Source organism: Dromiciops gliroides, chromosome 1 (genome assembly GCF_019393635.1).
Source record: "Dromiciops gliroides isolate mDroGli1 chromosome 1, mDroGli1.pri, whole genome shotgun sequence".
Lineage (NCBI taxonomy): Eukaryota > Metazoa > Chordata > Mammalia > Microbiotheria > Microbiotheriidae > Dromiciops > Dromiciops gliroides.
Genome location: NC_057861.1, coordinates 596,916,257 through 596,934,970, shown reverse-complemented (window position 1 = coordinate 596,934,970; position 18,714 = coordinate 596,916,257). Strand labels below are relative to the sequence as shown.

The 18,714-nt window shown below is 37.8% G+C and overlaps 1 protein-coding gene across 3 annotated transcripts in view; it reads left to right on the top strand.

Moving 5' to 3' along the window:
• The first annotated feature begins 269 nt into the window (after positions 1-269).
• UBN1 (ubinuclein 1) overlaps positions 270-18,714 on the top strand; it is a 38,572-nt gene continuing 20,127 nt past the window's right edge. For 2 of the 3 annotated variants that reach the window (XM_043973985.1, XM_043973976.1), the window contains exons 1-7: positions 270-660; positions 1,129-1,417; positions 9,336-9,422; positions 10,072-10,167; positions 10,445-10,579; positions 11,479-11,582; positions 12,319-12,757. In XM_043973985.1, coding sequence (XP_043829920.1) covers positions 1,169-1,417; positions 9,336-9,422; positions 10,072-10,167; positions 10,445-10,579; positions 11,479-11,582; positions 12,319-12,757 — 1,110 coding nt within the window. In that variant the 5' untranslated portion in view covers positions 270-660; positions 1,129-1,168. The remainder of the gene's footprint in view (positions 661-1,128; positions 1,418-9,335; positions 9,423-10,071; positions 10,168-10,444; positions 10,580-11,478; positions 11,583-12,318; positions 12,758-18,714) is intronic. The other variant, XM_043973996.1, reaches the window with a different exon arrangement.

Genomic DNA, 18,714 nt, shown 5'->3' with positions numbered 1-18,714 from the left:
TGGGCTAGTCCGCTGCTTTGGCCCCCGGAGTCCCCGGACCGCGGACCCTTGGACTCCTGCCCTCCGTGCGGCCTGGAGTCTGGTCCTTAGTCTGCACCTGCGCCTTGGGCTGTCCCCGGCCTGGGGTGGGTTGGGGACGGTGTACCGCGCTCCTTACGTCAGTGTAGCTGCCCCTGTGCCCCGGGGCGGGGGAGGCTGCCGGGGTCACCGCTCCCCCCGGAGCTCTGGTAGCCGGCGCTCTGGGATGCTCCCTGCCCTTTGGCCTAGGAGCCGTGGCGCGGGCTGTGCCTGGCTGTGCGGAGCGCCCCCCGGCCCCGTGCCTCCCAGGGCGATGAGCACCTCTAGAGAGCCACCCTAGCCGTACTCGTAAAGCCTGCGTCCGCCACACCAAGTTCACAGCGATAACTGGAAGTCTTCCTCTTCTCCCTTTAGTTGTTTCAGGTGTCTTGAGGGCATTTCTTCTGAAAGGGCTTTCATAGGACTCGCCAGCTCTGGGAATGGGCATTGAGGCTAGATGGGCGGCACGTTTGTAGGCATGATCCAAGACCCAACGGACAGACAAAGTTGTGGCATATGGGTCTCACCCCATCATGAGGAAAGCCGGCTGGAGATCAGGTCCACTTCAAGGTGCTATATCTCAGAACAGCACTTGTGACAAAGGTGTGTTTGATATTCTTTTTTAAACGCTATGTTCTGTAACCTCAAACTGACTTTAGAAATAAAATCTGTTATGATGGGGAGAAGTTAAAATGTAGTTAAATATACACTAAAGAATTGTAACAAACTCCTGTGGACTATCCAGACTCAATTTTGTACTGGAATTTTGTTATTTAATTCCTGGAAATGAGTAAAAGGATGATCTTTTGGGGATTTTGTGACCTTGTTATGCAGGTTTTCTTGTAATGTTATTTGTTGTAATGACATGTTATCTGTGTGTGCATAACCTAACTTTTCTTTGGAGATTAGTTTCTATGAAGTGACAAATCAAAGAAATATAATTTAATTTTTCATAAAAATTAATTCAATATTTGAAATTTCCTTAAGATTTAATTTTCTTTTTTTGAGATTGTAGGCTGTTTTTAAGGCTGTTACCTAGGTTTGACCTGTTTTTCTTTTCAATATTGACAGAAGCCATTGCAGTAGCCACTGCCAAGACTTGAGCTTAGCCATGACTGAGCCCCACAGGGTCCAGTTTACCTCTCTCCCAGGCCCTCTGAATCCTACATTTCTGAAAAAACCCCGAAAGGAGGAGATTGGGGGAGCAGAGCAGCACCAGGACTCAGAACCTGCTGCAGCAGCTGTTCGCATCACACTTACCCTCTTTGAACCAGATCATAAGCGCTGTCCGGAATTCTTCTACCCAGAGCTAGTGAAGAATACCAGGGGGAAAGTGAAAGGTCTTCAAGTCGGAGACAAGGTATACTTCATGACAGTATGTCATTCTGCTCAACTTTCCAGAGTCCAAAGTGTACAAATATAGTTTTTATTCTGCCAGGCAAAAAAATAAGATTAAAGTGGTTCTAGCTTTGTACAAGATCATAATATCAAATTAAAAATAAGAACTAGGATGGTTGCCATGTTTGTTCTCTCAAGGACACTAGAATACTAATCTTCCAAGTTGCTTTAGCAAAAATGTGAGAGATGACTTAGGCTAACTTAAGTTGTATGGTTAAAGATAAATGAAAAAGAAGATATAGGGACAGAAGAACTTCTATGCTGACCCTGTGAAAGTTACTTTTGAGGCAGTATGGTATGGTGGAAAGAGCTCTAGACTTGGAATCAGAACAGACCCAGGTTTAAATCCCATCCCTGACAATTAATAATACTGTGAATGTGGGCAAGTTAGTTAGACCACTCTCAGGTTCCTTGTTCTAAGACTTCATCTGTTTTCTAATATTATCTTATAGCTCTTTTCCATTTTACAGCTCAGTTTCTTGAAAAGGCTGTTTGCACTAATTCCTTTCCTTTTTCAGTCTCTTGCATTGTAGCTTCCAACCTCAAATCTCAACTTGCAACTTCTTTCTCTAAAGTTGCTATTGATCTTTTAGTTGCCCACTCTAATGAGCTCTTCTCACTCCCCTTCTTTCTTGACTGCCTTGTACCATTTGACACTGTTGAATACTCTTTTTTTTTTTTTGTGGATTCTTTATCCTATTTATGTTGTCATGATACTGATTTCTCTTGGTGTTCCTCCTACCCCATCTGGCCACTTCTCTGCAAAGGTCTGGATTGTCATGCATATTCTGTCTCCTAACTGTCTTAAGCTCTGTGTGTATGCTCTCTCACTTGGGACCCATTAATTCTCAATGAAGTTGACTCCTAATTTTACCTCATCTTTCTCTGCAGCTCCAATCCTATATAATCAACTATAAGACATTTGAAGGGTTTCACTTTCTGTACAGTCAGCCACGTTTACTACCTTGGAAGTATTGTAATTCTTCATTCTTTGTCACCTGGCAGTCTTCCCTCTCCCCCCCCTTCCCTTGCCCAGTAGTAGGGCTCGTCAGTTTCCCTCTAATATTTCCATTCTATCTTCCTCTCTCAAAGCCACCACTCCTGTTAAGCTTTCATCATGTCTCTCCTAGACTGCTACAATAGCCTCCTAATTGATTTCCAAGTTTTTAGTCTCTTCTCTTCCCAATCAATCCTCCACACAGTTGCAAAATCAACATTCCTAAAGCACAAGTCTCACCATGTCACTTCTTTTTCTTAGAAGCTCAGATGGTTCCCAGTTATCTCTATGATAAATTACAGACTCCTCTAGCATTTCAAGCACTTTACAACCTAGCTGTAGTTTGCCTTTCTCTACTTATTACATATTCTTTTCTTTCATGTCCTCATTCAGGCCAAATTGATCTACTTGCTTTTCTTCATTCTTAACATTCCATCTCCTACCTCGAAGCCTTTGTACAGCCTCTCCCCCCATGCATACAGTGCACTCCCTTCTCTGAGATACCTCTTATGGTCCCTACCTCCCTTCAAAGCTTAGCTCTAGTGCCACTTCCTTCATGAGGCCTTTCTGATTTCCTCCCACTCTTGCTTCTCATTCCTCCACTGCATCTCCCCAAATTACCATGTATATATTTGGTATTTGCTTTTCTGTGTTCATATGTTCCCCCAATTGGATGTCAATTCCTTGAGTGCAGGACTAACTTGGTTTTTGTCTTCATTTTCCAGTGCTTACTGATTGGTTGACTGTTAAATGGGGATAAGACCTTTAGTACCTATCTCATAGGGTGATCTTGAGTATCAAATGAGATAATATATATAAAATACTTTGTAAACCTAAAGTGTTGCATGTAATAATCCTAACAACTAACTATTTTTAGAAGTTCCCTTTTTATCTCAAAGAACACCATCGTGTCCTGGCTTCCATTTGGAAAAAGTGTCTGCCTGGTGTGGGGGCAGAGAAGAGAGGGCAAAAATCTTAGCTCTTCTCTAACTGTATAAGTACAGTGGATGGTTTTCCTTCCTTGGATAGTTATAGATCTTCTGTGTTTGCAGAATTGTAGCTTTTATTAATTTTTGCTTCAATAATAATTCTTAAATGTTAAAATTTATATAGTAATTGAAATATCCTAAATTCTTTGTTACAATAATATTCTTGAGGCCCATGCTATGGGACTACCTTGCAGATTAATACTGATGATGTTCTTTTTTTTTTTTTTTTAGTGAGGCAATTGGGGTTAAGTGACTTGCCCAGGGTCACACAGCTAGTAAGTGTTAAGTGTCTGAGGCCAGATTTGAACTCAGGTACTCCTGACTCCAAGGCTGGTGCTCTATCCACTGCGCCATCTAGCTGCCCCCGATGATGTTCTTTTTTTTTAAATTTATTTTAGTTTTTAAAAATTAATAAAGTATTTTATTTTTTCCCCGTTACATGTAAAGATAGTTCTCAACCTTTGTTTATACAAGCTTTACAATTTCAGATTTTTCTCCCTCCCTCCCCCCTCCCCTAGACAGCAGGTAATCTGATATAGGTTATATATACACACACACATAATAACATTAATCCTATTTCTGCATTAGTCATGTTATAAGAGAAAAAAATCAGAGCAATGATGGAAAACCTCAAAATAGAAAAAAAACAACAGCATCAAAGACAAAAGAAATAGTATGGTTCATTCAGCATCTATACTCCGCAGGTCTTTTTTTTTTTTTCCTGGATTTGGAGATCCTCTTCCATCACGAGTTCCCTGGAACTCTTCTGTGCCATTGCATTGGTGAGAAGAATATAGTCCATCACAGTAGATCAACACTCAATGTTGATGTTACTGTGTACAGTGTTCTTCTAGTTCTGCTCATCTCACTCATCATCAGCCCACATAAGACCCTCGAGGTTTCTCTGAACTCCTCCTGCTCATCGTTTCTTATAGTACAATAGTATTCCATTGTATTCATATAGATGATGTTCTTTCGATAGTTCAGTTAGTGAATCTCCTTGGTTTGGAGTTCATGTTCAACTCACCATATTGTTTTTCTTTGTTAAGGTTTTACAGTTCAGTTCTACTGTACAATATTCTAGAATGTCAGTATCTTCACAAGTCAAACCTACATAAACATTGAAGATTTTGGAAGGAAATCCAAAAGAGGTCCTATCAAGTATCTAAAATCTTGCAAAAAAATGATCTTAGTTATTTCCTACATGTGCTATATTTTTGTTCTTTTTAGAAAAAAATTATATCTTTTTATTTATATTTATTATATGTTTTTATCTTTTATTTTTATATCACCTTAATTTCCATATATATATATATATATGTATTCCTTTGCCATCCCTCTTTTGTAGTGGTTCTTTCCACTTACATTGTTTAATTTTTAAAAAATAGTTCAGTGAAACAGGATATTGAATCTGACAGTATATTTCAGTGTGTTCCATATCCACACTGTCTCTCCAAGGAAGGAAGGCAACTGACTGTCTTTTCTTTTTCTTCTCCAAGTTCAAACTTGGTCATTATAATTTCATAGTACTAAATTTTTTTAAAATTCCATTTATATTGTTGTCCTTGTATATAGATTGTTTTCCTGTATTTGCTTGCCACTCTGCATCAGTTCATATGAATCTTTTCATGTTTATTTGAATTCTTCACATTTATTTTTTCTTGTAGCACAATAATATTCCATTACGTATATGTATCACAGTTTGTTCAGCAATTTCCTAATCAATGGAATCTTCTTTGTTTGTTGCTACTACGAAAGAATTGTGGAATATTTGGGGCTTTTTGTTTTGTCTTTGACTTCCTTGGGGTTAAATACTGAGTAGTATCTCTGGGTCAAACTGTACGAATACTTTTATCTTCCCCCCCCCAAAAAAAGTCTGAATTGCTTTCTAGAGTGGTTGTACCAAATTGCAATTTCACCCACCAGTATATTAATGTGCCTATATTTCAGCAGTCTATTCAGCATTGACTATTTCCATCTTTTGTCATCTTTGCCAATTTGCTAGGTGTGAAATGAAATCTTACTTGCTTTGATTTAGATTTCTATTTTTAGTGATTTGGAACAATTTTTTTGTGTGGTTGTTAATAAATTGCAATCTTTTTGTGAAATGTTTGTACCCTTTAACCGTTTATCCATTGAAGAATTGTTCTTGGTTTTTAATATTTGTATTAGGTTCCTATGTATCCTGGATATCAGACCTTGATAAGAGATATCTGATGGAAAGAAACAAAAAGTTCACAGATAGGTCCATGAAATAGGTTTGGAATGGAAATAGGAGTTGAACATGAGAGGATAATAGGTGACAACTGCTACTTAGAAGTAAAGAGGTTTCCAAGAGTAGAGAATGTCACGAATCAGAGGATGGATGTGACATTTAATAGCACTGAGAACAGATGTACAAATGTAATCTTTCTAAAAAGAAAGTAAAGATACAACATTCCTGAGTAGCTCTAAAAATTATTCCTGTAATCTGATTGAAGGCACTTTACCATTAGTCTTCTTCTTTTAAAAATTCTGATTAATGAACACCAGCAAACACTCATTTCCATATACAAAGTAAAACACAAGAAGAGAATTGTATATGCAACTGTGATCTTTTAAAATACTTGCTTTTTCAAAGACATATCATAAAGTCAATTTGTTACTTTTTAAAAATAGATTTTTGTTGATATCTTTTTTATGTCATCTATAGGTTTCCCTCAATCTTTCCCCCTACCCAGAAAGTCATTATAACAAAGAGAAGAAAATTTAGCAAAACTGTTCAATCTGTCAAAAAATCTGATATCATATGTGGGCTTCTATACTTGTGTGTGGGGCAGGTGTGGGGGTGGTGGGGAGGAGAGAGACTATTTCTGTGAAGGAATGAAAGGAGGTGTCTTCTCATATCTCTTCTTTGGGGCCAAGCTTATTCTTTATATAATTTCACAATATTAATTTTTGGTGGTTTTGTGGTGGTTCTTTCCACTTAAATTGTTGTAGGCATTGTGTATATTCAACTCATTACTTTGAAAACTGTCCTGCATTTCCCTTTCTTTCTGAACTTCCTTCTTTTCTACTACTCTGTGCACTTAAAAAATATTTCAATGGCTCTCCTCTTTTTTATTTTTTTCTTCTGGTTGGAGAGGGGGTGGTGGTGGTGGTGGTGGTAAGTGGTGGCACAGTGGATCACCATTACTACCCCCTCTCCTAATTAAAAATAGGGGAACAATTCTTATAACAAATAAGCATTGTCAAGCAAAATGAATCCACGTTGTCCCAGATGTATGAATTCTTCCCCAACTTGAGTCCATTACCTTTCAGGAAGTGGGTAACATATTTTACCATAGGTCTTTTGAAGGCTAGTTGATTGTTGTGTTGATTAAAATTAAGTTTTTCAAAGTACCCCCCCCCAATGTTGACATTGTATAAATTGTTTTGGTTTTGCTCCCTCTGCATCAGTTCTTACTTCCCAGGATTATCTGAAATGATCTTTGTCATTTTCTATGATAGATTTCTTAATTTTTTTTTTTTTTTTTTTTTTAGATAGGCAATTGGGGTTAAGTGACTTGCCCAGGGCCACACAGCTAGTAAGTGTTAAGTGTCCAAGGCCGGATTTGAACTCAGGTACTCCTGACTCCAGGGCCGGTGCTCTATCCACTGCGCCACCTAGCTGCCCCTAGATTTCTAATACATTCATATATGACAGTCTCTTCAGCCATTTCTACTTAATGGGAACTCCTTTAGTTTCCAATTATTTTCTTTCTCTTTCTTTTCCTTTTAGTAATCTCTGCTTCAGGAAGTTTTGTATTTGTGACTATTCCTTCTTCAGTATTATCATTTCTCCTAGCTTTCCATCTTCCCTATCCCACCTATTTTCATGTTGACTTCCTTGTGTGTTTTTGTATGAACAGGTTTTCAGCCCTCCTTTTGTCCACATCAGGTAAGAGTGAGATTCATCTGATGCCTTCTTCCTCTACTCTTTCTGCCATGTTTGTATACTTTTCTTATCACTCTAGTTGCAAGAAAAGCAAGGTCTACTCTCTTTCTACACTACTGTATTCCTTTTAGAACCGATTCACCCCAGGTCCTTTTTTTTCTTAATCAACTCTGCCAATGTCCTTTAAGACATAAAGGTTCTGAATTGACACTTGTTTCTTCTTTCCCTATTAAGTTAGCACTATTTCATCCTATTACCCCTTTTATATCCTCAAATAACTTTACTTTTCTGGGTTTCTTTTGACTCTTGTGTTTGTATTGAAAAGTTCTTACTCAGCACTATTTTTTTTTTCATTAGGTATACTTGAAAGTCTGCTATTCCATTGAAGATCCATTTTCTCCACTGTAGGATTATATTTTACTTTACCTGGCAAATTATTCTTGGTTGTAAGCCTACTTTTAACCTTTTGGAATATTGTATTATAAGATGTAGTTTCTTGGTAATTGAGCTCCTTTATGGATGCTTGGAATATTTTTTTCTTTGACCTGGAAGCTCTGGGTTTTGACTGTGATATTTCAAAGACTTTTCTTTTGAGGTTTCCTTTAATCTGTGGATTCTTTCTTTTCACTTTTGTCTTTAGTTCTGATAAATATGGTTTTGTTATTATTTATGATTTCTTGAGATAGAATGTTTAGGCTTTGTGATTTTCAGGGAATCTTATGGTTCTTAAATTACTTCTTATTTTGTTTTCTAGGTAAGTTGTTTTTGATACCAGAAACCTTGTATTTTCTTCCTTATTTTCTTCAATCTTTTCATTTTTGTTCTAATATTTCTTGCTTTTTTCATAGAGTTGTTGATTTTTGCTTGTTTGGTTCATTCTCATTTTCAAGGAGTCCATTACTTGTATAAGATTTTGGACCTCCTGTGGTAAATTGTTTTCCCACTTAAGTTTTTTCCTCCAGAGCTTTTATTTCATTTTTTATTTCTTATTTAATTTCTTCTAGGTATTCATATAGTCCTTGTGGAAAATCCATTTCCCCCCCATGGGTTGAGGAATTACTCTGTCCTTTTGGGGTTATATTTGTAGCTATCTCTGCATCTGTTGAATTATAGTGGTCAGTATCTTCTTTGGTTTACTCATCTCTTCAGCCTTAGTTCCTGAATTGGTTCTTGACACCAAGGCCAGGCTTCTTTCTGTGTTTGGTTTCAATGAGGATTACCTAGGTTTCTGAGCCAATCTCCTTCTCTAAAGTTTAGATCGATCTAGGATCCTTGAGAGAGATCTTCCTAGCACACAGTGGCATCTTAAGACAGAATGCTAAGGACCTGTGAGCTTTGACTGGACTGGTCATTGCTGCTTCTTGTGGTTTCCAAGATCAGTGCTGTGGGTTTGCAGCCATCCTGGGACTTTTTTGGGTGTGCCCTTCATTCTTTCTGCCTCAAGATACAGATCCTTGCAGGCTACAAATTTTTATTTCCTAGTTCTGATCCCACCGTGGAAGGCTTTTAGGTTGTTTGCCTAGTCTGGCTTGTCTGTTATGACCTTGTATTGCTTGCTATGGTCTTCTGACTGACTTTTTATGCAGTTCTGGGGAGGCTGAAGTCACTGTAATTTCTCATTAGATTTATTGATCATTTTTCAGTCTGATACTATTTATGAGTTTTTACTGGAATAGATATGTGATAGCTGGGTGCTTACCTCAATTCTGGCAGCCATCACAGCCAGAAATCTTTAATCTTTTCCAATACATGCCATGCACAAAGTAGGTACCCCTTTATTCCTTGTTGAACTGAAATTTTTTTTTTTTTACTGTCACCAACATGAGTGTCAAAAGCATTGTAAAATGTAATCTATCATTCCTTTTTGGAAAAATAGTTCTTAATTGACCATTACTCTGCAAATTACAAAGAAGATTCTATAAACTCTCTTTGTCCAACTTATTTTTATTTTGGGGTGGTAATTATCTTTTTTCCACAGAAGAAAGATGTCTTGGACCCTTTCAATGATGAAGAAAAGGAAAGGCATAAGGTGGAGGCTCTTGCTCGGAAATTTGAAGAGAAATATGTAAGTTTCCCTTGTTAGGCTAAATTAACTTTTATTGGGGGAAGAAGAGGTTCTCTGGGGGTTTATGATATAAGATGATATGAATATAGAAAAGCAGGGGAAAAAAAGAAAAAAATGAAAAACAAAAAATACAGTGCATAAAGCCCTGGATTCAAGGGGACCCAAGTTCAAATTCATCCTCAGACACGACACTTATTTAGCTGTGTGACCCTGGGCAAGTCACTTGACCTTCATTAACCTGCCCCCCAAAAAAAGATAGAAAGAAAGAAAGAAAAGAAAAGCAGGAGAGAATAAAAATATTAAACCTGTGCATTCATGATTAGTAAAATACCATTTCTTGTGGGGAATATTCTTTATAGGTAAACTAGACTGAGGAAGGAAATTTTTTTTTTTATCATTTAGAATCTTAGAGCTAGCAAGGACTAGAAGATATTATTTATTTTATTCCTTTCCCTTTATTCCCTTTCCCTTGCTCTATGGATTAAAAAAAATCTATTGTGCTTTAAAATATCTTCAAGGAAGGGAATTTTGTAACCTCTTTTGGTAACTAATATTTAGCAATTCTTAGTCATTAGTCATGATATAAGGTGGTACCAGCCAATTACAAGAAATTTGGAAGGTAGATATGAATGATCTTCTTTTATTTTAGGGTGGAAAAAAACGCAGAAAGGACAGAATACAGGACTTAATTGACATGGGTTATGGGTACGATGAATCCGATTCCTTCATCGATAACTCTGAAGCAGTGAGTATTCAGTGAAAGTGATAATAGAACTTGAACCCTCTAGATACTAATAATAAACACCAGGAAATTTAGGGTTATGGTAACAGGGTGGGTATTCTGAGATAAGAACATAGCAGTTTCATGAAGGGGGACCATTACTGCTTTTGGGGAACATAGGGGATTATTTTGTCATGCTGTCTCAGAATGAGAGACTAGCATTAACTTTTCTTGGGTCTTCACACCCTTAATATGTATTCTCTAATAACTTATACCTAAAATTTTATGGGTTTCCCCCCAGTATGATGAACTTGTTCCTGCTTCTCTGACCACAAAGTATGGAGGATTTTATATTAACTCGGGAACACTACAATTCAGACAAGCATCAGAATCTGAGGATGACTTCATTAAAGAAAAGAAGAAGAAATCTCCTAAGGTTAGAAATTCACTTTTTAGAGATGTTTTATTATATAAACTTTTAAGAAAATGAATTGACTTTGCCAAAAGGAAATGTAAAGTCCTAGAAAGACCATTTGAGTTCTTAATGGCTTAGGAAATTGGTTGTAAATAGTTGCTAGTTCAGATCCTACCAGGTTGGTCCACCTCTCATGCTTATTCAATGATAAATGAGCCGAGCTGGACTTTGGAGCTGTTTGTTCAGCTCCTGGTAGTCAAGTGTCCAAATTGTGAAGTTTTCCTGTCAAAATTGGTACTGACATTTCAACAAAGGCACCAGTGATTGGGCCTTGAAGATGGATCCCTCAGGGTAGTCTTTTTTGAGGCAGGGCTGTGGTTCATAAAAGGTGTGGAGCTAGGGAAGTTTGCACTACCCATGCTGTATCTGTTCTGTGGACATGTAGAGGACTTCAGTTCCCAGGGCTGTCAACCCACTTCTTTTTACCAGCCCTAAGATATTTTTTAAAAATTGTCTTTACACATATACATTAATATGTATATTTTTAAAAAGATTAAGATTAAAAAGATTAATTTTTTTTTAGTAAATACATACATATGGGCTTTACTTGTATTTTGTCCTTTTAGGAAGCTCATTTCAACCTGAGGGGGTTCCTCCTGAAGGGCTAAAGAAATACCCCACTGTTGCCTCAGTCCCAGGCTTTTCCAGCAGATATTGTCAACAGGATTTTTGCGTTGACTTGCTGCGGGTTTGTGGTATAGAATCTTGTTGACCAGGGACTGATCTGAAAAATCACTGTTGATGAAGGACATGAGGCTGGTTTCAGAGTGTGTCCTGGGAGGAGCAAGGCCAGTGCTGTGTAATGCACTTGCTCCCTGAGTTAGGGAGCTGTGTAACTGTGCCTTGTCTTTAATTCTCAGAAGCGGAAGTTGAAAGAAGGTGGTGAGAAGATAAAGAAGAAGAAAAAAGATGACTCTTATGACAAGGAGAAGAAATCGAAAAAGTCCAAGTTTCCCAAAGCCGGGTGAGAGGCAGCAGCTTGTGTTTGATAGGATAAAATTTGAAATGTTAGGGCTAGACACCTGGGAGCTGACTTACCCCTCTTCCACACAGTATCAGAAGAAGCAGCAGGGACTGACCTTCCCATCCTCTCTCACCCCTCCCCACAGTGTCATTTCTGGGCATATTCAGTACTCTCCTGTCTCTGTGTGGTCAGGTATCCAAAGTTGTATTTGTTACACTGTCAGTGTTAGCATCTATTTCTGTCTCTAGATGATTGCTAATGTTTCTTATTCTCTTTGGGCACTTCTCTGTCTTTGGCCCAATTCCGTTTCTGTCTTTCCTGTTTTCCTTTGTCTCTTTTCTGGTCATGCTTACTTCTCCTCACTCAATCTCACCCCTAGATGCTCCACAAGTTGCTGCTGTTCTCTGCTGCTTCAGCTTTCCACTTTTAAATCTTTCTCTTGATTTCTTTTGCGACCTTTTATTTCAGCCTGGCAGTGGTTTCTAAAAAAACACACACCATCGGATATTAGCATTATGTGACATTGTTTTGCTAACCTGTGTTAAATTTTAAGCTTTGGTCTCAGGAAGAAGGAGCTCCATATGCCAGGAGGAGGGAGGAGGATAACAGGGTGGACTTTTGACTCTAAGGTCCACGTGGAGACTGTTGAGTCTGGGAGCAGGTGTGAAGTGCCTCTGTGCGTTTCCCTCTGGGGGTTTTTTGCAGTCATTGTAACCTATTTCCTCTTTGCTTTCAGCTTCACAGCACTGAATGCCAGTAAGGAGAAAAAGAAAAAGAAATACTCTGGAGCTCTAAGTGTTAAGGAGATGCTAAAGAAATTCCAGAAGGAGAAAGAAGCCCAGAAGAAGAGGGATGAGGAACATAAGCCAATAACAGTGTCACCTGCTGAAACTCAGAGTACACGGGAGGTGGAAAGCATGCCAGATCCCTTGCTCTCATTCTTTGGCTCTGCTTCTGACAATGACCTGCTTCAGGCAGCTACTGCCATGGACTCACTGACTGATCTGGATTTAGAACAACTCCTCAGCGAGTCTCCAGAAGGAAGTCCATTTCATGATGTGGATGATGAAAGCGATTCCCTTGGGGTGGGATTGGACCAGGAATTCAAACAACCCCCTTCCCTGCCAGAAGGCCTGCCGGTGTCCCTGGAGAAACGTATCAAGGAGCTGGCTCAGGTATGGTGACCAGATGTAATTAGAATTAAGGTTAGGCCAGCAACCCAGGAAACACTATATCTCTAGTAACGACCCTAGTGAGATGTCAGTTTTAGTGGTTTTTTAGATTTATCTTTCTTCATTCTTGGGTATGAGGCATAGTATAAGCTTAACCTTTCAGCCTTAAAATTCTTTGAGATGTCAATATAAATTATTCCTAGACCCTATTGTATTGGAAAATATGCAAGCCAATCTTTGTTGCCATGTTGCTTTCCCTCTGTGTATTCTGTTGCTTCCTTTACCACATGATGTCCACTCCCTTCTACAGTAGGTTTCCCCTCCATTTGGCATGAGATAGTCTGCAATGTTTCACATTGAGTTTTATAGCATTATCCTGCAGGATCATTTGAAAATACCTGAAGAGGAGAAATACATAGGGACTATTACTTCTCAATGAATTCCAGCTATTACCTTGAATTGCTTATTGCCAGTGATGGGCATTCAATCCATTGGTGTAAAAATGCAAAGCAAATGTGTATGGCCATTGTGATAGCCTTTCTACAGACAACCTCTTTCAGAAGTTGAGATAGCAAAATGCTGAGAGGCTTCATTTTACTGGATATCAGACCATAAAAACAATTTTAAGAATCTAGCATCCATTAGATTTCTGCTATTTTTCCCTCTAGAGATGGAGAACATCCTCCATAAAGTGAATTATTTTTAAGTTCAGTAACACGTTACTAAATTTATAATTACACATAGGCCATTAGTCATTTTGACCTGTAATATAGCCAATGTTTATACTCACCATAAAGTTACTAAATCATACCTTTATATAAATTCCTTTTTTAAAAATCTCTATTAGTGTTGTATAGTAGAAGCCAAAATCTTTAATTGACATTTAATGATAGAAATAAATGATGCCATAGTGGGTAGGTAGTCAGACCATATCTTAATGGTGTCTAGTTGGAAGGAGACGAATCTGAAATTGATGCTTTTGGCCTCGCTGTCCTACATTTGCATTCAGATCAGGTGAGAATTCACATACTTTCCTATTCCTTGCATTGGATAGCCTTGTAATAGGCTATCCTGAGGATTTGACATCTTGGAGTTAGAATTTCATGGCCTCCTTTGGGAGTTACTCTGAATGAATGACTGTTTTATCAGATGATATTGAGTTACTGTGCTAAGATTTTAGCAACAGAATTCTTTTGTATTTATCACAAAGGCTTTAACTCAGTAAATGGAGTCTGTACAGCATCAGCCAGTGGTTTCCAGAGAAGGAACGAAATTGGATCCCTGATTTTTTTGCCTTTTTTCATAAGCAAATTATGTTCTTATCATCAGTTAAGTGATACTCATTACTTTATAGTTCTTGGGAAACACTTTTGAGCAGTTTTCATCAGAAAAATGAAGCATATGTTGCTTACATACACTGCATTAGTGCTCTTGGGTTGTGGTACAGGGAACAGTTGTTTTTGGGAAGGCTATTGGGTAAACTTACAGTTATGAAGTTGTATTAATTTGTTGTTGGTTACTTTTTGGTTCTTGTTCACATATGTTGGAGGTAGAATGAAGATTGACAACATTAAGAAAATAAACACCGACATTTATATGTGGTACTTTAATGTTTACAAGGCACTCTTTGTATATCAAAATACTGAACAGTTCATGTCCTGATGGTGAGGTGAAAGGGAGAGACTCATATTTGATGTGAGAGCATTTAATTTTGAAAGCCTGAAGTAAAAACATCTGGAATTGCAAAGTCTTTTTTCTACCTCTGGTCAAAGAAACTTATTTTAGAAAATTAGTGACCTCTCTATTTTAACGGGGATATCAGATTTAGGTGGGGCAAATTGATGTCCACAGACTTGGTCCTGACTCTTCTCATTTGTAAAGTGAGAGAGTTGGAATCAGATGCCCCCTAAAACCACTTTTAGTTTCAGATCCTATGATTCTCTGACCATCCTAGCTAATAGATCTTTCCCAAATGAGACATGATTTCAGATTTTGAAATGGACAGTGCATTTTTGCATTGAGCTTAATCTATTGAGCATATGAAGCTTACTGTTTATAAGTATATTAACAATTTTGTGAGTTCTTTCCCTTCTTTTACTCCTGAAATAGTATTTTGGCTGATGTTTAGACTTGGCCAAAGAAAATTCATAAACTGGCCCTAACATGATTTGATGCATATTGGTCTTCATTGCTGTGGGGGAAAAGGCAGCTTGTTGTATATCTATATCTATAACTAGATAGGTTCACTTCCTGCTTCAGCACTTACATCTGTGTGATCAAACTTTTAAAAAATGCTTCTAGTGTGTAGGATAGGCTAGAGGGAGATCATGAATTATGAAGATACCATTTTAGGTAGGCATTTGAGAGGTAGAGGTGAAGCAGGAAAACATTCTAGGCATAAGAGAGAGTCTGAGCAAAGGCACAGAAATGGAGATGATATATCTCTAGTGAAACAGCAAGTAGGCCAGTTTGTCTGAAATATAAAATAAATAAGGAAGAATAAATTACTCCCCTTTATTTACTCTGTATTTCTGAGAGAAGACAAAAATGGGATTTGTCTCTGCCCTCAAGCAGCTTATATTAAACTTCTTTTTTTATCTATAAAATTGGGGTAATAATAATTGCACCACCTACTTTACAGGTCTGTTTTTGCCAAGGAAAGTGCTTTGTAAGCATTAAAGTAGTATATAAATGTGAGGTGACTATTGATATTCATGGGAAATAGTATTAATTCTTAGTATGGAGCAAGAAATAAGTTGCTTTAATGAACAAACCAGAGTACAGAATTTTGTTTTTGTTTATTGGACAGTTCAAAGACCATTGGAGGAAAAGCATGGCCCATTTTTATAATCTTTTTTATAGTCTTCTTACCTTACCCTCAATTTCTACCTGAGGTTGATGTAGAAGTTCCTAGCTGAACATGGCTTTTGACTCTGGAGGTACAGCTGAAAAGGGAGCCTTCAGTGTCAGGTGGTCTATACACTTAATTCATGGATCCTAGTGAATCTAGGCATTTTGAGATGATGACCTTCATTTTCATTCAATTTACTTTGACTATATTTGGTCCACTTTGTTGGCATAGCCCCTTTAATTGTTGTTAGAATGTTTAGAGAAGGAGAAAACAATAGTTTGGGGCTAATTCAGACTGTCATCTTAGGTAGTGTCTTTTTTTTTTTTTTGACAGGGCAATGAGGGTTAAGTGACTTGCTCAGGGTCACACAGCTAGTAAGAGTCAAGTGTCCGAGGTAATATTTGAACTCAGGTCCTCCTGAATACAGGGTCAGTGCTCTATCCACTGTGCCACCTAGCTGCCCTTAGGTAGTGTCTTGCTAAAGTTTTAGTATGTTGGCTGTTCGCCCACATTGTACTTTTAGGTGACCCAGGGTCTTCTTGGACTTTTCAGTTGGGCATTAATGTTAAAAATGCCAAGCACAGAGAGTGAACAAAAACAAAGTGATTAAAACTTTTTTTTGAGCACTGACAGAATTAAGCATCAGAAAAAAGTCTGTTATTTGGAGTTAATTATAAAAGCTTACAGATTTCTTAGAAGTATGCCTGTCCATGTTGAAACTAGTATTTCCTAAAGTTAATAATATAAACCAGGGGCAGCTAGATGGTGCAGTGGATAAAGCACTGGCCCTGGATTCAGGAGAACCTGAGTTCAAATGTGGCCTTAAACACTTGACGATTACTAGCTTTGTGACCCTGGGCCAAGTCACTTAACCCTCATTGCCCCACAAAAACAAAACAAAAACAAAACCATCTCCCCAACCCCCCGCCCCCACAAAGTTCATTCTGTTAGAGTACATTTTCATGGTCTAGGTATTCTGATTATTTTCCCCTGGTTATGGATGGCTCTTCATAGACTTGGGGACCTGTCTTAACTTTGGTGCTTTTGGTGAATTAATTCTTCTGATATGGATATAACTGTTCATCAGCTATAGATAGAAATTAAAACCTAAAAGTAAAAACAAAATCCATAAAGCTTCATACAACTTTTGAAGTTCATAAGAGATGGGCGGTACTAAAAAATACAAGTATAATTAGAAATAATAAGCTATATAAGTGGTTCCAGCTGATAGTTGGAAAATAGTTGTTAAATTAGATTTGGAGAGACATTCACAAAAAAATAGTATGATGAAGCTGCTTTTTTATTATTAACTAGTGAAATAAACCTAAACCATATGGAGTGAAGATTTTTTTACACAAAGCTACAGTTTTTGTGGGATAAAAATATCAAGATAGAAAGCAGGAAGTAGTAGAAGTTTAGATAATGGCAGATTAGGTCCATCAAGTAGCTAATAATAATAATAGTAATAATAATAATAACAATAACAATACCTAACATTGATATGAATGGTAGCATGGCACAGTATATATAGAAAGCTAGCCTTGGAAATCAGGAAGACCTGTGCTCAAGCCCTTCTTCTAATTCATTCTTAAGGTCTTTGTGACCTTGGGCAAGTTATATAACCTCTCAGTTTTCCAGGCACTTTACTAGGGCTATAAACTGAAGAGCAAGTGCTGACCTGCCTTTATAGAGGGACTTATTGGTTCAGTCTCTTTTCCTATCCTTAATGTGGATGCTTTAAGATTTGCAAAGCACTTTACATATTATCATTTGATCCTTACAACTACTCTGTGAGGTAGATGGAATTATTAGCACCATTTTAAAGATAAGGAAACTGAGTTTGAGGGACTTATCCAACATTTATATAACTACTAAATAAATATCTGGGAGATAGACTTTGAAACCAAGTATTTCTGACTCCAAGTTACTGCTTCCTTCTTAAAAATCCTAGCATTTGGAAATTCCAGTCATCTGCCTTTGGTTCCTGGATCCTGTATTTCTGACCTCCTCTCTAGAAGAGTCATTTCTCTATTGTGCTTTTTGATTAGATAATGGCAGTTCATTCACTCTGTTATAAAATCCCTAGTTAACAGAAGTTTTTTCTCTTCTACACTGTCTCAGCCCTTGGTGACTAATTATCATACATAAAACCTTGCAGTGTTATTTCTTTCTTTCTTTTTTTTTTTTAATTGAGGCAATTGGGGTTAAGTGACTTGCCCAGGATCACACAGCTAGTAAGTGTTAAGTGTCTGAGGCCGGATTTGAACTCAGGTACTCCTGACTCCAGGGCTGGTGCTCTATCCACTGCGCCATCTAGCTGCCCCGTTATTTCTTTTTTTAAAAAATAATTTATTTTTCTCCAGTTACACATAAAGACAATTTTTAAGTTCCAAATTTTCTCTCTCCTTCACCTCCCCCCCCAGACAGTAAGCAATATGATATAGATTATATATACATGTTGAATCAAGCAAAACATTATATTAGTCATATTATATTAGTATATTATTTTATATTAGTGATGTTGTAAAAGAAGACACAGACCCAAAGGGAAAAGACCCCCACCAAAAATACAGAAAATGAAAAATAATATGCTTTGATCTTGTGGTGTTATTTCTGAAAGTTTTTTTTTCTCTTTTTTGATGTCCTCAGGCAATACTTGTGTATTTATTCTTGCAGCATAGATTTTTCTGGCTTATACTTTCACCTTCAAGGTTGTAGCCTTGTAGATTCAGAACTGAAAGGGACCTTAGTGGTCATCTGATTGAACCTCCCTATTATCCAAATGTGAAAAATAGGTGCCTCACTGCTGCTAAGCAGTCTTACTATATCTCCCTCATGAACTCACTATCCTGCTCTCCACAGCTCTTCTAAACCTTTTCATTTCACCTCAAACTTCCTATGCCTCCCCCTCCCTTCCTCCTCTCAGCTGAGAACCTCCATACTTCTTTTCTTTTTGCAGGGCAATGAAGGTTAAGTGACTTTCCCAGGGTCACACAGCTAGTAAGTGTCAAGTGTCTGAGGCTCGATTTGAACTCAGGTCCTCCTGAATCCAGGGCCGGTGCTTTATCCACTGTGCCACCTAACTGCCCCTCTTGCTCCATATTTCACA